This window comes from Leuciscus leuciscus (assembly GCF_965113295.1).
Source record: "Leuciscus leuciscus genome assembly, chromosome: 14".
Taxonomy (NCBI): domain Eukaryota; kingdom Metazoa; phylum Chordata; class Actinopteri; order Cypriniformes; family Leuciscidae; genus Leuciscus; species Leuciscus leuciscus.
Window position 1 is genome coordinate 26,241,449 of NC_138738.1, and position 26,539 is coordinate 26,267,987.

General features: G+C 44.2%; 1 protein-coding gene across 1 annotated transcript in view; it reads right to left on the reverse strand.

Moving 5' to 3' along the window:
• Positions 1 to 6,122: 6,122 nt before the first annotated feature.
• The window catches only part of cygb2 (cytoglobin 2), a 30,681-nt gene continuing 10,264 nt past the window's right edge, over positions 6,123 to 26,539 (reverse strand). Inside the window, exons 2-3 of the mRNA XM_082137035.1 lie at positions 11,282 to 11,513; positions 6,123 to 8,276 (exon numbers count right to left, since the gene is read on the reverse strand). Of these exons, the coding sequence (XP_081993161.1) occupies positions 8,112 to 8,276; positions 11,282 to 11,513 (397 nt within the window). The 3' untranslated portion in view covers positions 6,123 to 8,111. The remainder of the gene's footprint in view (positions 8,277 to 11,281; positions 11,514 to 26,539) is intronic.

Below are 26,539 nucleotides of genomic sequence, written 5' to 3' on the forward strand. Positions count from 1 at the left end.
CGAGTCATTAGGCCCAAACTCCATGCACGTCGCGCTCACAGAGAGCGCGTGTAAGTCCCCTATGCGCTTCACTGAAGCGAGAGCCATCAGAAACACAGTCTTGAAAGACAGATGTTTCAAATCAATTGACTGTAAAGGCTCGAATGGCGCACCTTTCATGGCTTCCAGAACCGTAAAGAGGTCCCATACGGGGACTGCGGGAGGTCTGGGAGGATTCAGTCTCTTAGCCCCTCTAAGGAAGCGGATGACTAAATCGCTCCTTCCTATTGACTGGCCAAGCGTTGTTCCTGAGAACGCTGCTATAGCCGCCACATAAACTTTGAGCGTGGAGGGGGCCCTGCCCTTGTCCAACAGCTCTTGTAGGAAGGAAAACACCTCCGTCACTCCACAGTCTGTGGGTGACACGCCACGGGCTGTGCACCAGCCCGAAAACACTGACCATTTCGAGGAGTAGAGCCGTCTCGTAGACGGAGCTCTAGCCTGCGTGATCGTGTCTAATACTCCTTTAGGGAGTCCAACATGTACCCGTTGATGGCCCAGACATGAAGGGACCATAATTCCGGGTGAGGATGCCAGATCGAGCCGTGGGCCTGTGAGAGGAGGTCTCTCCTCACTGGTACTGGCCACGGGGCAGTACTTGCTAACTGCAACACGACTGGGAACCAAAGTTGGTTTTCCCAGAACGGTGCTACCAGCAATACTGAGCATCCTTCTTCCCTGATCCGCTCTATCACCTGAGGCAGGAGAGAGACGGGGGAAAAACATAGAGCGGGCGGCGGGGCCACACATGGGCCGGCGCGTCCCTGCTCTTGGAGAAAAATTCCGGACAGTGAGCGTTTTCTTGAGACGCAAACAGGTCTACTTCCGCTCTGCCGAATTTCTTCCACAGCAGTTGGACTGTCTGTGGGTGTAGAGACCATTCGCCTGCCGGAACATTGTTCCTGGACAGTCTGTCTGGTCCTATATTCAGGAGTCCTGGCACGTGCGCTGCTCTGAGCGAGCGCAGGTTGCGCTGAGCCCACACCAGGAGGCGTTCTGCTAGCCTGTACAGGTTCCTGGACCTGAGGCCGCCCTGGCGATTTATGTAGGACACCACAGACACGTTGTCCGAACGGACCAGGACGTGGCGTCCTTTTATTTGGGGACAAAAAACGCGTCAGCACGTTGTTTACTGCCAGCATTTCGAGGCAGTTTATGTGCAGGAGCTTCTCCCGTTCCGACCACTGGCCGAAGAACGGTCTGCCCTCGAGCAGCGCTCCCCATCCCGAGGTGGACGCGTCCGTGGACACCACTTTCACCCTCGAGGAAGTCCCCAGGCTTACACCTGACTGGTACCAGTCGTTCGCTCTCCAAGGTTTCAGAGCTGTGACGCACTTCTGATTGACCCTGAGGCGAAGCAAACCGGATGCCCACGCTCGGCGTGGGACTCGCGCTTTCAGCCAAACTGCAGCGGGCGCATGCGGAGCAGGCCCAGCTGGAGCACTGATGATGATGCTGAGGCCATGAGACCCAGCATCTTCTGAAACTTCTTGAGCGGGACAGACGCGCCGCAGCGGAACGAGTTCGCTGTGCGTTGAATGTCTACCGCGCGCTGTGGTGATAGTCGCGCTATCATGGACAGCGAGTCCAATTCTGTGCCCAGGAAAGATATCTTCTGACTGGGTGACAGAGAGCTTTTCGCCCAATTGACACTGAGACCCCAATTCTCGAGGTGATCGAGTAAAACGGTCGTCTGTTCTATGAGCACTGAGCGAGATTGCGCTAGAATCAGCCAATCGTCCAAATAGTTCAGTACTCACACGCCTCTCATTCTGAGGGGTGCGAGTGCCGCATCCATGCACTTCGTAAACGTACGGGGTGCCAGGGACAAACCGAACGGGAGGACTGTGTACTGATATGCCTGGCCCTCGAAGGCGAATCTCAAATATCGCCTGTGACGTGACGCTATCTGTATTTGAAAATATGCGTCTTTCAGATCTATTGACACAAACCAATCTCCTTGGCGAATCTGCACGAGGATTTGTCTGGTCGTGAGCATCCTGAACTGTCGCTTCACAAGCACTCTGTTCAGTTGCCTCAGATCTAGTATGGGTCTGAGACCCCCGTAATTTTTCGGTACCAGGAAGTATCTGCTGTATAGCCCTCCTTCTCTCTGAACTTGAGAGAGAGAGAGGCTCTATGGCCCCTTCGCCACCTCGGCTCGAAGTAAATGTGCTACTTCTGCTTTTACCGTGGTCTCGACGCGCGCCGCATTGCGGCGAGGGCGTCGGCGAAACTGTAGCGAATAGCCTCTTTTTATAATGTCCAGCACCCACTTCGAAAACCCCGGGCAGCTTTGCCCATGCGTCTGCATGAATAGCTAGGGGTTGAATACGAAGCGCGCTCCGCTCGCTCAGCGATGGAGAGGCTTCGGCGTGCTGTAACAAGCGTCGCGCTCGTGACATTTGAGGCATGGGGCGCGCTGATAACAGCGGGCAGATTGCCCGCGCTCGACTCCTCTGCGGTGGTCAACCGCGAGGGGGAGGGCTGGGCGGTTCCCGTAGGAACTGTCATGTCTATGTGTGGATGTGGGCGCGGGACAGCGGGCACATTTATCACACTGAAAACATCGTTCGCTTGAGTGAAGCGAATGCACGTTGGTTTCGTTTTTACAGAAACAGTGAGACATGCATAACGTGGTGTTAGTGGGCACATTCACCATGTTTGAAGCGCAATCGATCTGAGTCGATTCATGTGCGCGAGCCCTGTGTGACGGGCTGTGCTTGTGTGTAGAGATGGGCACTGGGCAGTGGGCATTCTTTATACACATAAAGCACCATCGGCCGTGGCCGGGACACCAGAAAATTCACACTTATGGGATTTATCTGGGTAGCCGTAAAAACGGCGTTTGTGTGCAGGCAAGCGTGCTGTGTCGCCGACTTGTTTACTGCAGAATACACTGGAACAGTCACATTTACTTGAACTGAACGAGCGAGAAGTTGCCATAGAAACAGAGAGCGTCAACATGCTGGCGTTTATTGCAGGCCTGCGTGCATTACAACAGGCTCGTTCACTGCAATATTGACATTTCCAGTCGCCTGAATTCCAGAGGGGAATGGGAAATGTATAGGAAAAAGGAGGTTGGTCCGTCCGCAGCGGGACCAGAAAAACTCCCTTTTCTCCTTACGCCAGTGACGCACGGAACACCATAGAAACGGTGTTTGGGTGCAGGCGAGCGGGTTGTACAACGCCCTCGTTGGCTGCAAAATATACATCTGCAGTCGCCTTTTCAGGGAACTGACAGAGCGAGCATTGACGGCATAATTTTATCTGCCGGTAGACCCGGGGATCGAACGCGGGTCTCTCGCGTGCAAAAACCTGAGAGTCTGCCACTGGGCCAAAGGGGGAGACACATTGTAACTCAGTTAGCGCGAGTATTATAAGAGAGCGTCAACGTGCTGGCGTTTGTTTGCAGGCATGCGTGTATTACAACAGGCTTGCTCACTGCAATACTGACATTTCCAGTCGCCCGAACTTCAGAGGGGAATGAGAAATGTACGAGAAAGAGGAGGTCGGTCCGTCCGCGGGGGGACCAGAAACACTCTTTTCTCCTTTCGCCAGTGACGCACGGAAACCATAGAAACGGTGTTTGGGTGCAGGCGAGCGGGTTGTGCAACGCGCTCGTTGGCTGCAAAATGCACATCTGCAGTCGCTTTTCAGGGAACTGACAGAGCGAAGCATTGGCGGCATAATTTTAACTGCCGCTAGACCGGGATTCGAACACCGGTCTCTCATGAGGAAAACCAATGATTCCGCCACTGAGCCACAGGGGGGAACACAAAGGCTTTCGGATGCACGAGCATATAAGAGCGTCAAAATGTTTTCTTCTGCGTTTACTTGCAGGCGCGCTTGTATTAAAACAGGCTCGCCTGCTGCAATATTGATATTTCCAGTCGCATGATCAGGGAACTGGGAAATGTATGAGAAATTGAAGGTCAGTCCATCCTCGGAGGGACTAAAAACACTCCTTTCTCCTTTCGCCGGTGAGTGACGCATGAATGGGGCGCAGAGGCAGGGTAGCTTTCTTATAACGTAAAGAAAAACTAACCCCGACCGTCCGCTTCCAGCCTCCCTTGTGAGCGGCGCAGTTTGCGCGGCTTGAACAGAGGGAGAGAGAAAGCTAGCCCCGTGACCGCCCGCTTCTGACATCCCCTGTGAGCGGCGCGGTTTGCGCGGCTCGAACAGAGGGAGAACAGGTATCGTCCCCCAAGCAGGCAAGGCAAGCGGGCGAACCGGCAAGCTTTGCGGGTTGGGGGGGGGGGCGGAGGAGCAGTCTCGGAGAAGGATGCCAGGTGAGTCCTCAGAGTCACCATAGGCAGTAACTAGCTCGCAGTGAGGGCAGTCGCCGTCAGCGAGCGCGAGAGCTGCGTGATCAGGAAAAGGGGCGTCTTCAAAAAGACGCCCAGCTCTTTTAGTGCAATGGGAGTGTGTGTCGCGGCGGCGAGCACACACACATACATAAACACAGTAGCAGAGAAAGGATATAACGCCGGATAGCGCAGCAGGAAGGCAAGGAAGGCGGCGCGGCCAGCGACTTCAGTGACTCGTCCCGCTGAAGGTGCTCTCTTTCAGACGGCGCGGCTTCTTCTCCAGCTCCAGCGACAGACTGTGCTCATCCGTGTGCTTCGCTTGAAGGATGAAAAATCAGATAATAGCTGCCTGCGAGCGGTATTTATAGGCCTAGACCACGCCCATTTCGGCGGGATGTGACGCAGCGGGCGCGAAGTGCCCTGATTGGGTCTGGCGTCACGCCAGGCCTCGCTCGATAGGCTGCTGCAGTTGCCGCAGAGCAGCCAATAGGTGCGCGAGCTGCCTTGCCTATGTCTGCATGCTGCCGCAACGCGTTTTGCATTATTACAAAATTAAGGATAATTTTTGGCTTCAATATCTCGCGGAAAAAGGATTTTCCCCTAGCGTAAGATATCTTACGCAGTACGAGAGACCTCTCGTAAGAGAACTGTGTTCAAGCAATGAAAAACGAACTAGAGTTTGGTCCACATGAACTGCTGCTGTGCAGACTGTAGTTAGAGTTTTGCACATGTGACTCCAGTTGTGCCCACTGTCGTTTAGCAATCGAAAAAAACTGTAATAGAGCTAGTTTTAATCTCTCTAAATCTCTGAAAATGTTGAGTCAGCAAAGAAAAGATCGGACTAAGATAAGAGTGAAGACTACTTGACATGTAGCTCATCACGTGTCAGAAGTCAAAGAAAAGAGAGACTTCACAACATCACAAAGGCTGTATAATTTGTAATAACAGATGACACATCACATGCTTGTAGATAGTATTTATTATATTAATACTCATATCTTAATTTTATTTTGTATAATGTAGTATGACTCCTCCAAGATTAGTATTAAGTACCAAAAGAAAAAAAGAGCACAGTCTGTCGATATTGCGATACTAGATACATCTTAATAAATCTAGATACAGAAGCTATAACACTTAGAAAAATATAGTTTACCACAGAACATCCATGTTAGTGGCTAAAATTGAAATATGTGATCCCTCTGCTTAGGTACAGGACCTATATTTTCGTGTGTGTGTGTGTGTGCGTGTGTGTGTGTGTGTGTGTGTGTGTATGCGTGTGTGTGCATGCGTGTGTGTGCGTGTTTGTGTGATTTTGGGAAATATATAATACTATGCTGAGTACAAGCACAGAAAAGCAGGTTTGTGTCTGCTGTCAGTTTTAGTACATAGTGCATATTTCAATATTATACAGCTGGACTATTGTTTGTGTGCATTTGTGGATGTGTGTGATTCAAAGGAAACCTGGCATAGCCCATCACACAGAGACAGGCTCACGGCCAGCAGGTGGAATTGGCTAGATAATGGAAAAATATGTCATGGTAATACAGAACGAGAGAAAAAGAGAGAAATTTTAAGAGTGAAGACAAAGAGGAGGAAGACGAGAAATGTGATGGAAAAGCTGGTAAAGAGAAGGAGGTCAGAAAGAAAGAGACTACTGTTTTGCTGGAGATGGAGTCAGGTAAGGATATTTGTGTATTATTGCACCACTATTTGGAATGGTGTGTGTGCGTGTGTGTGTGTGAGTGAGTGTGTGTGTGTGTGTGTGTGTGTGTGTGTGTGTGTGTGTGTGTGTGTGTGTGTGTGTGTGTGTGTGTGTGTGTGTGTTTGTTACTTGTGTCTGAGAGTGCATTGGAATGCATATGTATTGTTATCTATCATCAATAAATACTTAATAATAATGAAATTTGTGTTTTGTGTTGAAAAGATGGAGTTAATTTAGTAATTATGATCTCTGGGGCCTGAGAGAAAGCATTAGAGTGCAGATCTGAGAATATTGGGTCACCTCTTGGCTATCATTTTTTAAATAATAGAGTACAACAGGGCTAAAGGCACACCTTAAAAAAAGTGCTTTTCACTCCTCCCATAGTGTATGATTGCAGAAAAAATATATATGTTTGTATTGAACATTGCTGGAGAAACATAAATAAATCACCACACACACGGGGTAAAAGGTTCACCAGCATGGGGCAAAAGGCACAGTATTGTTACAAATACTTAAGCTAAAATAATATGTTTTTAATGTCTTTAATGTCTTAGTTAATACTTGTTCAGAACAATCGCTTTAGCAAAGTTTGTACTATTTTCTGTTTATTTTGATAAAAAATTATTCATTTTTGTTCAATAAATATACTGTCATTATGTCACGGTTGTGTAGCAGTATTAAGCACACGAATAAGACGATTAAAGTTCAAAGCAGTGTTTAATAATATCCATAGGTAAATCCAACGCACCACAAGACCTGATAAAAAAGACAAGGGAGCACACAAGAACTCATATACAACTGAAAACAATGATGAGCACACCTGAACTGAATGACTAAATTAAATCTGTAACTATGACAACAAACAAGGCAGGGAGAAAAGGTGCAAACGAATACATAAACAACATTAAAAACTAAAGTTTCTGAAAGCATTGAAGGAGATCCCATAATAATTTAATATAGATTTATAGTAGTAACAATAAATTATATTTTATTATATGATGTGATTAATATCACATTTTTAAATATGGTTTCATCATACATATTGTGATTATCTCTAAGTTGGACACCCAACTTAATATATAATATTTACCATCCGAATCTAAACATGTCATGTCAACAAATGGAAAAGTCAGCCAGCTATTCATTATCATGTTAATTATTGTGCCTTTAGCCCATAAGGGGCACCTTTTACCCCAGATTCCATACTTAAAAAAATAAAAAATAAAAAAACTGATGCTTTAATTACCTTGAACAAAACTGAAAATCATTAGGAAGACCTTTGTTTCAAAATATATTCAAGACTTTCAGCGATTCTCATCAGCTACTTACATCTACAACATTTTTAAAACATCAAATATTAGATACATTTAGCACAGAATCAACTTTGTGCTGCTGCCCGCAATCGTGTCAAGGATCAGCCAAATTTCTACGTGCATCTTGAAAAGCGGATGTTTTGAAAAGTGCTATGGCAAGCTTTTGTGCCATTTAGTGGTTTTGAGGACAATAAAATAAAAGGCGCATTTTACCCTGTTGCACCTTTAGCCCTGTTGTACCCTAATGTGATCTCTTGAAAATATGTGAAGAGCTTAAGTTCGATAAATATGAATAAAGTACAAAAAAAATCTAGACTTGTGTGGTTTGCAGTTTGGAGAAAGAGTCAAGAACTCTTGATAAAGTTGAAAATGAACAGCATGTTTATGCTGTTCACTTTCATTGGGCTTTAAATATAGGTTTTGTGATTCAGATGCAATGTTATAATGAATTGTATTGTGATTTATTTTATGATATATATAGAAACACAAGATACTAGCCCTAAAAGACACACAAGCACATTTCACTATACAGCAAAGACAACATATTTGAGTATACTAAAAATAATATGTATAAAATTGGGTAAAAGAGAATGACACCTATGATGAAAAACATTTTAGATTTCAGCCTCACTTCTTTCCGATTCTATTTCATTTATGTTTTTCTTTATAATTCAGTCCTTTGGCTAGGCAAACTGATGGTTCATAACTAATGTTCATGTGCAGTGGGAACAAATGCTCCAGGCCTGCTCAGACTGCTGAGCTGGAGAGTTTGACCCACCCCACCTCAGTATAAGCCCCCGTGATATGCCAGTACAATGCTGCCATCAGTTTGGTCCAGGATGTCTGCACCTCTGGGGTAAAGCACTCTCCAAAATCCTCTGCAAGTATCTCCAGAATAACCCCACTTAAGATCTGTTGTGAAAAGAAATAAAGTAAAATGTTGAAAGATGACTGAAACAGAGCACAAATTGGTTGGTTTAGTAAGGAATCTAGCTTTCGCCTGGTTTACAGTGCATATTGGTATAGGTAAAGCTGCTTATCAATTAACAAAAGTGTCTTAATATTTTCATTCATGACCCTGGAGGAAGTGATTTATCTTATGATCTTATCTTTAAAAACAAACCCCTATTACTAATGCATGTCAGATGAAAATTTTGCCACTTCAAGACCCTAATCCCTTGAAAATGCACGTGAATTAAATGTTTTGTCAAGATAACTCACCATCTCTTAGGGGCAGAATGTAATCGTATCCAGAGAATGCTTTAGACCACAATAGCTACAAATATTATGATGTTGAATTTAATTTGCTTTATGAAATGAAAACTCTCCAAAGTCTGAAAAAAGTAATCGATTTAATGCACATTAAAATGTTTTGTGCCATGAAAAGATCAATTACTGAAACCATAAGGTTTGTAACAGCTAGAGATAAAATGTCTAACCTGGAGTGCCTTACTCAGTAGTGATGAATGAGGGGATAGTGATTCTTCTAGTTCACGAGTCATCCCTTATTAAGATAAAATTCTCAAACTTGTTATCATCCCAGATATTTAATCATTTGGCAACTGCAATCCTAACACTTTGTGCCGGTGGGCAAAATTATTTTTGGTTACACTTTATTTTAAGGTGTCATTGTTACAGTGTAATTATTTAAGTACTGAGTAATATTAAGCAACTACATGTACTTCCTATAGGGTTAGGGTAGGATTTGGTTGAGGGTTAGTTGCATGTAATTATGCATAATTTATTGTTATTACTATGGTAAGTACATGTAACATACAGTGGGGAGAACAAGTATTTGAAACAAGTCAAGTCAAGTCAAGTTTATTTGTATAGCGCTTTTCACAATACAGATTGTATCAAAGCAGCTTCACAGTATTAAATTTAAATAATACAACAAAGTTTGTTTCAAGAGGAATTTATTGATTGATAAAATTAAATTAAATATCCCCAAAATATCCCCAACTGAGCAAGCCAAAGGCAACATTGGCAAGGAACCGAAAAACTCCATCAAGTGACCTAATGGTGTCCTAAAACTCCATCAGGTGACCTAATGGAGAAAAAAAACCTTGGGAGAACCCAGGCTCAGTCGGGGGCCAGTTCTCCTCTGGCATTTATGAGCTAGAGGCCGGATTGTAGTTTGAACTGTGGGATTATATGAATGCCTGGCTGAAGAGATGCGACTTTAATCTAGTTTTAAACTGGGAGAGCGAGTCTGAGCAACGAACAGTATCAGGAAGACTATTCCAGAGTTTTGGAGCCAAATGTGAAAATGCTCTCCCTCCTTTGGTGGTTCTGAATATCCTAGGTATGACCAAAAGCCTTGAATTTAAACCAAACACTGCCGATTTTGAAGGTTTTCCCACTTACAAAGCATGTAGAAGTCTGTAATTTTTATCATAGGTACTCTTCAACTGTGAGTGACGGAATCTAAAACAAAAATCCAGAAAATCACATTGTATGATTTTTAAGTAGTTAATTTGCATTTTATTGCATGACATAAGTATTTGATACATCAGAAAAGCAGAACTTAATGTTTGGTACAGAAACCTTTGTTTGCAATTACAGAGATCATACGTTTCTTGTAGTTCTTGACCAGGTTTGCACACACTGCAGCAGGGATTTTGGCCCACTCCTCCATACAGACCTTCTCCAGATCCTTCAGGTTTCGGGGCTGTCGCTGGGCAATACGGACTTTCAGCTCCCTCCAAAGATTTAGTATTGGGTTCAGGTCTGAAGACTGGCTAGGCCACTCCAGGACCTTGAGATGCTTCTTACGGAGCCACTCCTTAGTTGCCCTGGCTGTGTGTTTCGGGTCGTTGTCATGCTAGAAGACCCAGCCACGACCCATCTTCAATGCTCTTACTGAGGGAAGGAGGTTGTTGGCCAAGATCTCGCGATACATGGCCCCATCCATCCTCCCTTCAATACGGTGCAGTCGTCCTGTCCCCTTTGCAGAAAAGCATCCCCAAAGAATGATGTTTCCACCTCCATGCTTCACGGTTGGGATGGTGTTCTTGGGGTTGTACTCATCCTTCTTCTTCCTCCAAACACGGCGAGTGGAGTTTAGACCAAAAAGCTCTATTTTTGTCTCATCAGACCACATGACCTTCTCCCATTCCTCCTCTGGATCATCCAGATGGTCATTGGCAAACTTCAGACGGGCCTGGACATGCGCTGGCTTGAGCAGGGGGACCTTGCGTGCGCTGCAGGATTTTAATCCATGACGGCGTAGTGTGTTACTAATGGTTTTCTTTGAGACTGTGGTCCCAGCTCTCTTCAGGTCATTGACCATGTCCTGCCGTGTAGTTCTGGGCTGATCCCTCACCTTTCTCATGATCATTGATGCCCCACGAGATGAGATCTTGCATGGTGCCCCAGACCGAGGGAGATTGACCGTCATCTTGAACTTCTTCCATTTTCTAATAATTGCGCCAACAGTTGTTGCCTTCTCACCTAGCTGCTTGCCTATTGTCCTGTAGCCCATCCCAGCCTTGTGCAGGTCTATTTTTATCCCTGATGTCCTTACACAGCTCTCTGGTCTTGGCCATTGTGGAGAGGTTGGAGTCTGTTTGATTGAGTGTGTGGACAGGTGTCTTTTATACAGGTAACGAGTTCAAACAGGTGCAGTTAATACAGGTAATGAGTGGAGAACAGGAGGGCTTCTTAAAGAAAAACGAACAGGTCTGTGAGAGCCGGAATTCTTACTGGTTGGTAGGCGATCAAATACTTATGTCATGCAATAAAATGCAAATTAATTATTTAAAAATCATACAATGTGATTTTCTGGATTTTTGTTTTAGAGTTTGAAGTTTGTTCAAAATCAGCAGTGTATCAAATACTTGTTCTCCCCACTGTATGTAACAAGGACACTGTAAAATAAAGTGTTACCTTATTTTCTTAAATCTTATTGTTCTTACTTTGAAGTACATTGGCTCCACTTTGTATTTGAGGGCATGTGCTTTTCCCACTAGTCCCAGCACAGATGAAACCTTCTCTGGATCATGAAGGTTCTCCACAACTGTGTTGATGGCATTCATGACACGACGGGCATGTTTCCTCAGCTGAGAGTTTTTCTCCATCTCTTCTGGATCTTCCATATCCTGGAACTGACTGAAGTACTGCTTTGCTGAGGGGAAGTTCACAAAGAATCTGAGAAACACAGAAACAAGACCATATAATACTGCAACCAGAGTTTAATAGACTTCCAAGTGAACATTTCAAAAGAAGGTTTGATTTCTATTATCCAGCAGTAACACAAACTGTGGCTTTTTCATCAAAGAAAACTTTGATGAAAATTGCTTTTAAATTATGTCAATAACAGAATCTTTACATTTGCTGTATGTTTGCGTTTTAAGTAAGGGATAATGTAGAGCGAGGGGGTTGTTATTTTACACTGCTTATTACATGGCTACGTACCAAATAAATCAATAATTTGACACAAAATACTGATTTAAAAAGGAGTTTATTGATTTAAAACCGATTGTACTGCTTCCGCTAAAGAAAATAGTCCGTTCCGTCTCTACGGTTTGTAGCGACAATGAGTATGAACCAAACACAGACTAATCTTCGTCCAGAATATTAATTCAAACTCTCTGCTTCTCGATGAACAAAGAGGAAGATTTGGTCAGGACTTCGTATCCTCATCCATCTTGTCACGGGATCCAGGCGCCGACCGGTCTGGCTATTTAAAAGAGCCCCCAGCACTAACACATAACTGGTCAATGCTAGCTTGGTTGCCAAATTACTGATTGGTTAAGAGAAAGACAGAGACCAAGGTATCACACAAGAGTCCTCACATTCCAGATTCAAATTACCCAACCCAGAGCCATGAATCATTCACAGTCTCCAGGAAGTCTGCGGACCAACGACTTTTATTGGTCAACTTTGATAGTTTGCAAGACGGATCGATACCAGCAGATGTTACTGAACCCCCACAACATTCCTGAACCCCTCCTCCTTAAGACCTCTGAACGAACAAACAGAGTTATTTTCTCTTCAAACCAGAGAACTGATTCTTACCAATAACTATACATAAAATCATTCAATAACAATTTTCAATGGACTTATGATCAGACATCACGCAATTACAGAATTCTATGTTGTTTTACGTGTGTTGTTTCACCTGTGTGTGTTTTAATATGCTTTGATCCCATATAATTCATGTAATTGTTATAACTATTAGAGGTGTGAATGAAAGTGTGTACTGCTTCATATCAATGCTATCTTAAGAACACAACTAGCAAGATGGCTGGAATTAAATCTGTGTAAAATGTTTCATATTCTGATAATTAGAAATCATGCCTAAACTGTTGCATCTGTTCTCCACTTAGAAAACAGACAACCCCCCAGATAAGATAATTTACGATCAGAACTGAAAAGAATGCCACCTCCTAAATTTAGCCAGTGTCTAATTGGCCAGAACTCATCCTGGAGGTTGGACAAACTTTGAGTTTAAAATCTTAGACCCGAAACAAAGCTCTCTCTGCTCTCTGCTCTCTAACTCTCGGTTCGTTCAAAATGTTCTGATAGAGAAGAGCTCTCTCTGTGCTCTCGCTCTCTGGGTTCACCCTCAAGAAACGCTCTGCTACCACTCTCAAGAGAGATGGGCAGAAAAAGATGAAGATCTAAACCAGACAAGTAACCATGTAAACGCAGAGACAAAGAACCCAAATTAAGATCAGAATGAACGGGTTCAACAGCTTTATTCAAGCCATCTTACTACTCTCGTCTAAGTTGTCTTTTCTTTTCTAAGTTTTCCTTTATTTTCCGTTGTGAGTCTCGGTTCTAAGTTAAGTTTTGCGACAAGATTTCGAGCTATGTTTCTTCTGCAAAGCCAGCTTCAAACAAAGACTTTCATCCGCCAGCACACCACGTGACTGGCCGCCGCAGACCCAGGCACAAGGACACCAGCCAACAAACGGACCGGGAAAACCCCTTTCACGCAACAAAAGGGAATCCCCAAAAGCAAAGACCAGCAAGTATACCTCCAGACTAAGAGCTGAACTGGTGTATTGATATAAATTTAATAACCTGTCTAAGAAACGATAGAAGGGTTAAATTAATGATTGATGGTTCGTTCCATGTCATGTCTTATAAGTGCATAAACTTGGTATTTCATCATCTCACTCTTAAACTCACTCTTAAAACTTAATCTTTCCTTACTCTCTTTCCTTCTGCAACTCGTATGAATGTGTGTGTGTGTGTTTGTGTTAGATATTAGTTTTATGTGTTAGTATATAATCAATGAAGTATTGTTTGTATTTGAACAAAGAGATTACTTGTGTTATCTGCTTACAAATTTTATTGTCTTGAACTTCGATCTAAGTACCTATGCTTACCCTGGATTTAGTTCTTAATTTACTGTTAGGGGGGGAGGGGGAGGGGGAGGGGGAGGGGGGGGGGATTCTTCTTTCTTGGCCAGGAGTTATTTCCTAGAGTTAATAACTGTTTATGCTTTCTGTTCATTGGATGAACTGATAGACTAATCATACTATTGATTCTGCTACAGTAAATTCTGAAAATAATTAAATGATTAATTATTGATCATAATTCGTTATGAATAATAATTAATTAGATTTATACGTGGGCGTATAAACGCTACAGGTTAGAATCCTGCGACCATAGCAACGCTCTGTTTTTCATGGCAAAACATGTTTTTCATGTGTGTTATACTTAGCAGCGGTCTGTTATCAAGAAATAACAGACCACATTCTACATTAGAATTCAACCAAGCCATGTAATAATTATATGTAGGATATAACAAAATATTTGTTAACATTGTAGTAGAGATAGAATGTTTAAATTCATACTGGCATACAGAAGCTAAGACATATTTTTTATCAGTTTATTACAGTAAGACACTAGAAATGTTCTAAGGCCCATGATAACCAAAGCCATCACTCTTCGTTAACATTTTGCCCATGGGTATACTTCTCAGCTAAGAAGAAATAGAGTATTTATGCCTTTGGAATCCAGAGAGCACAAGCTGCATAAATTAGATAGACACAAGCCAATAAATGCAAATTATGAAAAATGATAGACTGGAAGACTAGGAAGGAGGAATGAATATAGCTAAAAGCAGAGAGAGAAATTTTGGGCAATGAATGGCAGCGTGGTGTCACGCTGCAGTGCAGAGCTGAAGTGGCTCTGATGAGAAGGATGTCATTAAGTCACAGCAGGGAAAATGAGAGGCAGGTGCACAGACAGAGAGAGTGAGAGAGTAAGAGTTCAAACCAACCAGTCACTACAGTGCTTTAGCTCTGTTGGTTTAAGAGCCTCAGCATTGATAATGAACATATTATACTCTAATATTCAAGAGTGCAAATCTGTCATAAATGACAACTGCTGCTCTGTTTCTGTTTTCAGTTCCGCAGTTGGCTTTAAAATTGTCAGCTTTGTGCCTGGCAGTATCCTGTTAAAAGAAGACTGAAAACTTTTAGCTACATAAACATTACAAAACTAGATATTTAGCTGTAACATACAAAATTGTATAGAATGTTAATATTTGCAAAGAGTGCAATGGTCTGTTCACAAAGCTTTAGCTATTATAATAGAGTTCATTTTGATGGTCCTCGAATCTGAGATATTTCTTTAAGACACTCTGTGGTTGTTTCTTATTTATTTACATACTTTTGCCATCAAACTGATAAGCAATATCACACTCACAGTAGTGCAATATGGCTCTATATCAGCATGGGTGTTGGTGTGTTCAAGTCATGTCGGAAAGATCATGTTTACTAGTTGAATACACATCAACGCCACCACAAAGTCGTAAATAAGTGGGAAGCTCAGAATTGTCCAGAGTTTATGAGTGTGGTGGGTGTGTCAGTAAGAAACTTGAAATACCACAATACTTATATGTATTTAGCATTGACATGGTCAGGCTTTTTTTATTCACAACAAACTTAGCTAATTACAGGAACTAAATATATTATTAGCACACACTGTAAAAAAAAATAATACAAAAATAAAATAAAATAAAAATCAGACCTCTCCAACTTTTTCTAGTAACTGGTCACATCTAAATTCTTCAATTGGCCGAATTTAATTTCTTTGAATTTAATTCGATCAATTGTGGTAACAGTCTGTTAAAGTCCCTATCAAATCAAAATTATAATTTTTGGGGGATTTTAGTATGAACATGTTAGCTTTATTGTTATCTATAAGCTGGTGTGCTCCAAAACAATGACAAAATTCGCATTTAGAAGATATAAGCATTCAACACTTAAAGTCTCTCACTTCTGCCAATATGGATCAATGGTTTTGATGAAATCACCCTGCACTTCAGCTTCTCATCTAATATTCTGTCCAATCAAATGCTCTCTAGAATCGAAAGCATCCCGCCCCCTACATTATAAATAGACGCTGAAATTGCAACTAAAATTGGTCACTTGTTCACACATTTAATATTTTCGACATGGTGAATGGCACATAGTGAACTATATATGGGAAAGGCAACGATTTAGACAGTGTAAATATGCTTTCCATTAGTGTCACGTAAACCGCTGCAGTGTGCACACAGTCTGCTCCGGTCCAGAGACTTGACAGGACAGAGCAGATCATATACACAAGAAAATGTATCAGACCCATTTGAATTCAGCAAAGAATGCTATTTTAAAGTGGAGAAAAAAAATAAAGATTATGAGGAGAAATTGTTAGACATTAAGAGGAAACTGCAGTTTTACCGAACTCAACGGCTCTGCCCCAGTTGTGATATAAATGAAACGAGGTGGAGCTGTTCGATATGTCCGGCCCTGTCTTCTTGTTTCAGTGGAAATTATGTCAACACATTGGATAATGCTGTGCGTTTCACAGCACTTCAGTGGGCCTTTAACATGGGCTCAATCAGAAATAATATATTGAGCCAATGGAAAATGTAGTTTACCAAACTGTGTTGTTGGTCCAATTAAATATTTTAAATTTTAGTAGCAATTTTATTTCTCACTGTCCCAAGAGAAAAAGAAAAACATAAATATATTAAGCAAAATACAGAACACAGACAACAGGGTTGACATTTTGTCACTTGACTTTATTAACCAATCAATTCCAACACAGGATATTTTGTGAAAATACCTTATTTAAAATAAGGAAAACCAATGAATACATTCAAAAAAGTCTTCTGTATAACAGGATGTCTTGATCTGGTGAAGAAAACTTTCAAAAGCAGCACTGCATAGGTTTTAAAATCTGCAAATAAAAATAAAAACCAATGACAAAGGACAAATTAATGACAAAGTTCCCTGCATCACATCTGACAGCTGACAGAACAGAAGTTACTTAATTATATAATGAGAATGATACTTGTGTCAGGCGATTTAGATTTTGCTTTATTGTTTATTTTGTGGTATGTAAATATATCCAGATTTTCAGGACTGCTTAAAGTAAAAAAAATAAATAAAAAAATAAATAAATAAATATATATATATATATATATATATATATATATATATATATATATAGGATTAATACAAATAATCACACGCTTGACATATTTGATATTAAAAGGCTGTAAGTGTCTAACAGCACTGTGTTCTCACATATCACACAAATTACATCTCAGAAGCAAACAGTATTTTAGACATATATGACATGAGGAAAATAAAACTATTGGCTACCATCAGATAATTATGTGGTAACCGGGAAAACACAATCATGAAACCAACGAATGCATGAACTCGCAATTCCATAAAATGCCTTTTAAGCTTTATACCGGGTCCTGAACTTTGGAGTATAATTTCAGTGCTCAATACTTACCATAACGTCTTGAAACTTGGGACAATGAATATCTGTATTCTCTTCGGAATGTTTGTTTCGGTCTTCAGCACCGGCTTGCTTGGCTCTGTGCGAGCCATCTTTGATTTTTAACGAGAATAAAAGCGAGGCTGTGAGGGATAGACCCATCTCTTCAGTGGGTTGTACTGTTATTTAATGTGTTTTTGGATTGTTCTGCTTACGAAACACTGCAAAAATGTCTTTGCAAGAAATTGTGGAAAGCTGTGGAACATTATTAGTGATCTAGGAGCTTTTTACAGTGGATGCCATTGATAACATGGCAAGTCTATTCCTCACAGCCTCGATTTTATACCCGTTATACTCATGGCTCTGAATTAGGTGGAGCGTCGGCTACATTTTTGGGGTTTGCAAATAGAACAAGTGGAGGGGTTTGAGAAGGCTTTGGCCCTTTCTCAGCCCTCAGCTTTGAAGTGGGGGATATTGGTGATTGGCCAGCCGTATCCCTGATGAGGGATATGAGGAGCTCATGGAGGTTGTGTCTCGTTTTCTAAATGAAACATTGACTGGCCAGCCGAGAAGCGGGAAGCGAAGAGAAAAATCAAGCTTCATTAGCAGTCACAGCCACAACCTCCACGTCAGGGCTTACTTTTAGTCCCAGATCTCCACACTGAGGTGGAAGAAGCCATTCTCCTCCCGCCTAACCAGTCCCACGGTTCACCACTATTCATTGATCGTGGGGCTAAAGGGTAATGGCTATGGGACGATGTCCAGGGTTGAAGAGACACTGGCTGCTTATCACTCCCCTGACGCTGCATTGTTCTGTAAAGCCCCGATGCTGCCCACCAAGCCTTGATCTATGAATTCTTAGCTGGTGGGCAAGTCGTGCATGGCAGCATGTCAGGCCAGCGCTTGTTTACACACATTGAGTACCTTACAAGCGTACCTGGCCTACAGGCCTACTGTAAGGCCTAGAGCTTCGAATATCAAAGGCATCAGCGCTTTGGCTCTGAGGGAGCATACTCAACCACCCCAAATGGGAGGAGGAAGTATCTAATCGGTCTCTACCTGAGCCTGGGTGACAAAGGGTGATATCATACAAGCTATGGGTAGCAAGGTACTCTAAACAATGACCCTAAAAAGAGGAGTACTATCAGCATGACCATGAGGAATGTATCAGGGTCGAGGCCTATTATCTTGTTTTTTTTTACAAGACAGATTTTATCTTCTCTACTAAACCCAAGGAAATGGAAGCCACTGTAAGTGGCCAATGACATTCAACCTTATGACTTAAATTATTTTATTCAAGGTGCTCAGCGGAAAAAAATCCTTTTTCAATTTTAAGGGCTAGCTGGGTAAACTAGCTACAATACTCGGCTCTAAAGGGCGGAGGCCTGAGCATACTGCTTCTTACTTTCTAGAGAGAAAGGCCTGAAAACACCCATGAGATATCTGCATGGGAGGCTTTTTGAAGGTAGCCTGCTACTTATGCTGCTATCTACCCTGTAACACCACTAGCATTTTTACACCTAGTGCAAAAGGTGGGCCTTGGCTAGATGACTCTTGTAGTAAGAGGAAAAACTAGATTTACAGGAATAAAATCTCATGATGGGCTCTAGCTCTAAGTAACCTACACTCAGATACTGAGAGACTCAAGGCGAGAATGCTTAGCAGACCGCCACCATTGCAACCAAACTCTGTCACCCATCGATTTATGTGACCGCGTGATGGCCACACATTGACAAGGGTAACTCTGCATGTATTCATTTCCCAACACATACACTCCACCTATACATTCACATACTGATACAGAATAATTTTAGTTCTCTTCCTCTTCCTCTACCCTTTAATTTAATTTTATAATATAGATTTGAAGGTTTATATATCTGATAAAAACGCTACACAGATTTTGTTTGACATATTTGCAATTTTGTTTTTATTTATTTATTTTAGTACTTTGTTCATTGTTTTGGAGTGCACACTTACTAGCTTGCATTGTGCTATTTCTGTTCTCTTATCCTTGTTTCTATTGAGTTTAAGTTACTGTGAGGTGGATTGAAGGTGAGATGAATGACATAGGCTGTGGTGTGTGCATCTATCAGTTACAGCAGTCTTGACTGGAAAAAGGCTGACGCTCGTGCAGCAGTAGAGATTTATGGCCTGAGGGTTCCTCTTTCCGATACCAACTTATTTATTTCTATTATTAACATTTATTGTTTTGGATTATTTTATTTTGTTTGTTATCATATTTACTTTGACCAGTTGAATTGTAAATAATTTGTTGATTGTATGTTTTCCCCTGTTTTTTTATTTTTTCAAGTAAGCTCACAGTTTGTCTTAAATACCTGTCTGTTCTCTCAGTGTCACAGGTTGTAGGGAACACGAAGACAATGATAAAGGATTAAATAGTACTTTAATATAACTCACAGATAATGACACACAGGATAACCTCCACAACACATTAATGAGACCGAACAAAAAACACTGAAAACACAGGAACTTATATACAGACGATAATAAGGTGAACACAGCTGAACAGAATGACAAATCATATGTTACGATGACGATACAAGAGTGGCAGGAAAAGAACAAAAGAAAATGTCAGTGAAAATGAGACTGAAACGACACAGACAGACTAAGGGGCTGTTTACACGACACCGTTTTCAACTAAAAACGAAAAACTTTTTATGCGTTTTGGCCGTTCGTTTACACGACAATGTAACGTGTAACAATGTAACATTTACGGGCATTTTGGGTGCCCGAAAATGCTAACTTTTAAAAACGGGTTTCAAAGTGCAAGTTTTTGAAAACGGTCTTCGTGTGAACAAAAAAAACTGGGTAAAATAAAACGTACTCGGTTACTAACGTAACCTCGGTTCTCTCTAGAGAGGGAACGAGTACTGCGTAATATCTTACGCTATGGGGAAATCTCTTTTCCGCGAGATACTGAAGCCAAAAATTATCCTTAATTTTGGAATAATGTAAAACGCGTTGCGGCAGCATGCCGACATAGGCGAAACAGCTCGCGCGCCTATTAGCTGCTCTGCGGCAACTGCAGCAGCCTATCGAAAGGCCCCGTCGTGACGTCAGCTCCAATGAGGGTGCTTCGCGCCCACTGCGTCACGTCCCGCCGAAACGGGCGTAGCCTTGGGCTATAAATATAGCTCGAGAGGCTGGTATAGCTGGTTTCTCTAGAGAGAACCGAGGTTACGTTAGTTACCGAGTACGTTCTCTTACGAGAGGTTCTCTCGTACTGCGTAATATCTTACGCTATGGGGAACACAGTGTAAAACGCCGTGCATGCTGAGATCCAGTACCAAAGTCCCAAGGGCAGGTGCCCGGGGCCCATATAGCACATGATCATCATGGGACTCACAGAGAGTCCAGGAAGAGGGGCTAGAATAGCATCATTCCTATAATAAATAGCATCCTATAAGGAGCAATTATATCGATAGTGTTTCACAGACAGCCAGGGCGAAACTCGGCCTAGTCTGGTGAATATTATGGGTCTTACACACTGCCCATAGAGCTGCACGATCGATCAGTGAGCGTTGCTCAAGCAGTTTCAGTATTCTGGGCCGAAAACATCGGGGCAGACAATACCGATTTATCAGACTGAAAGCAGCTTAGCCTGTAAAGCAGGAACCTCTAGGTTATAAAACCTCATAAATGTAGACGGGGAGGCCCAGCCTGCCGCCATACATATATCTTGTAAGGCAATCCCACTAGACCAAGCCCACGATGAGGCCATGCCTCTTGTGGAGTGCGCTCTAACACCTAACGGGCACTGCAGGCCCTTAGAGGCGTAAGCCAGCGCTATAGCATCGACTATCCATCTGGATAGGCTCTGTTTCGACACGGCTAGTCCCTTAGAACGTCCGTAGAACGAGACAAAGAGCTGCTCTGTCTGTCTGAAGACAGATGAGCGAGACACATAAGCCCTTAATGCCCTGACCGGGCAAAGGAGGCTGGCGTCCTCCTCCTCGTTAGAGACCGGCAGGGCTGACAGGGAAATCACCTGAGACCTGAACGGTGTGTTGAGGGATTTAGGAACGTACCCGTGCCTCGGTTTGAGTATGACTTTCGAGTCATTTGGCCCAAACTCCATACATGTCGTGCTCACTGAGAGCGCTTGCAAGTCCCCAATACGCTTCACTGAAGCGAGAGCCAGAAGAAATACTGTCTTGAAAGACAAGTGTTTGATATCCACTGATTGGATTGGCTCGAATGGGGCACCGTTCACGGCCTCCAAGACCGTGGAAAGGTCCCATATGGGAACTGAGGGAGGTCTGGGAGGGTTTAGCCTCTTAGCTCCTCTAAGGAAGCGAATGACCAGATCGTTCCTTCCAAGTGACTGGCCCACCGTTGGTTCAGTAAACGCTGCTATAGCCACCACGTAAACTTTGAGCGTGGATGGGGTCCTGCCCTTGTCCAGTAGCTCTTGTAGGAAGGAAAGAACCTCCGTCACCCCACAATCTGGGGGTGATATGCCACGGGCTGTGCACCAGCCAGAGAACACAGACCATTTCGAGGAATAGAGCCGTCTCGTAGAGGGGGCTCTGGCCTGCGTGATCGTGTTTAGCACTCCATCTGGGAGGCTAGCGGGTACCCGTTGATGGCCCACACATGTAGGGACCAAAGCTCCGGGTGAGGATACCAGATCGAGCCCCTGGCTTGAGAGAGGAGGTCCCTCCTCACCGGTATCGGCCATGGGGCAGTGCTTGTCAGCTGCATCAGAACTGGGAACCAGGCCTGGTTCTTCCAGAACGGAGCTACTAGTAGCACTGAGCATCCGTTTTCCCTGATCCGCTCTAATACCTGAGGTAGGAGCGCAACGGGGGGAAAAGCATAGAGCGGGCAGCGGGGCCAGACGTGGGCCAGCGCGTCCATGCTCTTGGAGAAAAACTTCGGACAGTGAGCGTTTTCTTGAGACGCAAACAGGTCTACTTCCGCTCTGCCGAATGTCTCCCACAGCAGCTGGACTGTCTGTGGGTGTAAGGACCATTCTCCTGCTGGAACATTGTTCCTGGACAGTTTGTCTGGTCCCCCATTCAGGTGGCCGGGCACGTGCGCTGCTCTCAGCGAGCGCAAATTGCGCTGAGCCCAGACCAGGAGGCGTTCCATCAGCCTGTAAAGGTTTCGGGACCTGATACCTCCCTGGCGATTTATGTAGGCCACCACTGACATGTTGTCCGAACGGACCAAGACGTGGTGTCCTGCTATCTGGGGACAAAAGCGCCTCAGCGCGTTGTCGACTGCTATCATTTCCAAGCAGTTTATGTGTAGAAGCTTTTCCCGTTCTGACCACTGGCCAAAGAACGGTCTGCCCTCGAGCAGCGCTCCCCATCCCGAGGTGGAGGCGTCCGTAGACACCACCTTCACACTCGAGGAAGTCCCCAGGCTTACACCTGACTGGTACCAGTCGATCGCTTTCCAAGGTTTCAGGGCTGAGATGCATTTCTGATTGACCTTGAGGCGAAAAAGACCGGAGGTCCACGCTCGGCGCGGCACTCGTGCTTTTAACCAGAACTGCAGTGGGCGCATGCGAAGCAGACCCAGCTGGAGTACTGATGATGCTGAGGCCATGAGACCCAGCATCCTTTGAAACTTTCTGAGCGGGACTATAGCGCCGCAGCGGAAGGTTTCCGTCATGCGCTGAATGTCCAGTCTGCGATAGCTGAGCTGTCATAGACAGCGAGTCCAGTTCTGTGCCCAGAAAAGATATTCTCTGACTGGGAGACAGTGAACTCTTCGCCCAATTGACTTTGAAACCCAAGTTCTCGAGATGTTCGAGTAACATGGTCCTGTGTTCTATGAGCTCTGAGTGAGTCTGAGCTAGAACCAGCCAATCGTCCAAACTCCCCGAAGTTTCAGGGGAGCGAGGGCCGCGTCCATGCACATCGTGAATGTACGGGGTGCTAGGGACAGGCCAAACGGTAGGACTGTGTATTGATATGCCTGGCCCTCGAAGGCGAATCTCAAAAATCGCCTGTGACGTGACGCTATTTGTATTTGAAAATACGCGTCCTTCAGATCTATTGACACAAACCAGTCCCCTTGGCGAATTTGCGAGAGGATTTTCCTGGTCGTGAGCATTTTGAACCGGCGCTTTGCAAGCGCTTTGTTCAGCTGTCTTAGATCTAGAATGGGTCTGAGACCCCCGTCTTTCTTCGGTACCAGAAAATATCTGCTGTACAGAGACCCCCTTCGCTCTGAGCTTGAGATAAAGGCTCTATGGCCCCTTTGCTCAACAGTTTCGCAATCTCGGCTCGAAGTAGATGTGCTACTTCCTTTTCCACCGTGGTTTCGATTCGCGCCGCGCAACTGCGGGGGTGTCGAGTGAACTGTCGCGAATAGCCTCTTTCTATAATGTTCAGCACCCATTCTGATACCCCGGGGAGCTTTGCCCATGCATTCGCACGAATAGCTAGGGGTTGAATGAGATCTGGGCTCTGGCCATGACATAGTGGCGGCCGTAGAGCTTCGGTATGCTGTAACATAGACGCCGCATCTGCAGCGTTTGAGGCGGGGGGCGCGCTGATTACAGCGGGCAGCCTGTCCGCGCTCGACTCTCCTTGGGCGGATAGCTGAGGGAGAACGAGTGGGGGGGACCCCGTGGGGCTTGTCATGTCTGTGATTGAATGTGGGTGTATAACTGCGGGCACATTTACTGCACTGAAAACACCGTCGGCCTGAGCTGACTGTATGTGTGTTGGTTTCGTTTTTACAGAAACCGAAAGACATGCAGTGTGTAGTGTTTGTGGGCACTGGATCGTGGGCACGTTCACTATATTTAATGCACAATCGACATGAGTCGATTTTATGTGCGTGAGCCCTGTGGGGCGGGCATGTGTCTGTGTGTAGGAATGGGCACTGGGCAGCGGGCATTTTTACTACACTCATAACACCATCGGCCGTGGCCGGAATACCAGGAAAAACACTCTTTGAGAGATTCATCTGGGTCGGCGTAAAAACGGCGTTTGTGTGCAGGCAAGCGGGGCGTGGTACCGGCTTGTTTACTGCATAATACACTGGAACAGTCGCATTTTCTGGAACTGAACGAGCGAGAAGTTTTGGTGGAAGTCTGGCCGCAGCGAGACTTGAACACCGTCGTTTTCCTAGGCGGGCTAGGAAGACTTTGAGGCCTCGGGCTTTATCTCAACCTTCTGCCGGGGCCCACGTGGGGGGCAGCGGCCGGCAGAGCGAGAGCGTGGTCTCGAGTCTCGGGCCTGTCGACGCTGTGAAGCGGCGGCGGTGGGCTGCGGCTGCGGCTGGGAGCTTCGAGCAAACGGCTGTTTAGAGTGGCCTGTTGCAGAGCTAGCGCGCTTCAGCAGGAAATGCTTCATGACTTGTGACGTTTTCTGCACCTCAGCGAATCTGTCCGCAAAATCTTTGACGGAAGATCCAACGGCGGCGCTACGGCGCGGTACCGCAGCGGGCGGGAGTGCAGTCTCGTGGAAGAATGCCAGGCGAGTCCTCAGAGTCGCCATAGGCAGTAGCTCGCAGTGAGGGCATCCGCCGTCAGCGAGAGCGAGAGCTGCATGTCCTTCACCCAGGCAGGAAACGCAGATTTCCCCTGAATGGAGCTCGGCACGAGCCACAGAAGGTGCGAGACATCTTAAGAAAGACGCTCGAGCTCTTTTAGAGAGAGAGTGTGTGTCGCGGCGGCGAACACACACTAGTATTGTAAAGGATATAGTGCGCCGGATAGCGCAGCAGGAGCGGCGGCAGAAGGCGGCTCGGCCAGCAGCTTCGATGCAAGGCTCGTCCCGCTGAAAAGGCTTTTTCGACGGCGCAGCTTCTTCTCTCTGGATCCAGCGATGCGTGAGCTCCGCTGAAGAGATGAAAATCAGCTATACCAGCCTCTCGAGCTATATTTATAGCCCAAGGCCACGCCCGTTTCGGCGGGACGTGACGCAGTGGGCGCGAAGCCTTTCGACGGGGCCTTTCGATAGGCTGCTGCAGTTGCCGCAGAGCAGCTAATAGGCGCGCGAGCTGTTTCGCCTTTGTCTGCATGCTGCCGCAACGCGTTTTACATTATTCCAAAATTAAGGATAATTTTTGGCTTCAGTATCTCGCGGAAAAGAGATTTCCCCATAGCGTAAGATATTACGCAGTACGAGAGAACCTCTCGTAAGAGAACCCTTTTGTTTCATTTTATTTGACCTTTTTTGGGTAAAATAAAACCCTGTGGGGGGATACTGTGTTCTCATGCCTTACTACCTGGCTTTATCACAGACCATATATATTGTGGTGCTGTTCTGACGGTAGGATTAGGATTAGGGTTAGGGTGAGAATGGGACTTAAAGTCCAACTGAAATCAAATTTGACCCTATTTACTTTGTTAGCGCATATTACTAGTCTTGTGGTGAAAAATGTATCCGTGCAAGTTAACACACAGATAGAAATTGTTTGCCGTCGTAATCTTTAATCAAAGTCTGAAAAGTTACTTCCGGTCTGGAATGGCGTTCCTTCTCTGATGATGTAGGTTTGACGGCTTGGGTTGGGAAACGCTTAACCACTCCTCTCAAACCGTTGAGTCTGTTATGAGCAGAGATGGAGAGGAGGAGCGCTAGAGTAAAACCCTGCCTCTGTTCAATATTCCTTTTCACTGGTAAATACGTCACAACACTAGAGAAAAGTCGTTTGCAACTTCTGGTTCATGCGGACTTTAATACGGCCACGTAATTCGACGGGCAAGCCATGTAGGTTTTTGATTTATTTTGAAGCACTTTTTCTGTAGCAGCAGTGTCCTTATTTTTCAGATGTGTTTGCAACATCAAAGTAAATGATATTAAATAAATTATATTGTCCCATCTTAGGGGGAAAACACAGAGTTCTAAATTACGTTCTGCACACAGAGAAATTCCGCATGTGCAGTGGTTAAAACAACATTGTACTCAGTCAGAACACATGCATACTGAACCAAAAGACCCATACTCAAAATCTTTGGTACGAATATGTGTACCGTCACGCCCCTAATATTGAGTTAATGTATGACTCATGAAGACCTAATCCATTCATTAATGACTGCCACATCAGCAACTAATAAAGAGTCTATATGATTAATAGTTTAAGTCGTATACAAATTGCTACTGATTTAATGTGTCATGGATTAATTCCCTATAAACATCTAGTATTCAATAATACTGTAAATGAATGTGTTAATTACCACAATGGGCTGAAGTAATGTATTTCAACTTTTAGCCATCGTTTAACGAATCCTTAGCTAATGATTTGAAAAGATATCATTATGTTATGACTTGAGGCTCATGACTGTTAACTCATTATTAAGTAATATGCCATTATGGTTATGGATTTGATATTGCCTGACAGGCCACACAACCACACTAAAGTTTGATGTTTGTGGGACAGTTGCAGAATGAATGTAATGTCAGAGAATATGTTTGAAGGATGGGTAAGTTGGGCTGCACAGAATTGTCAGT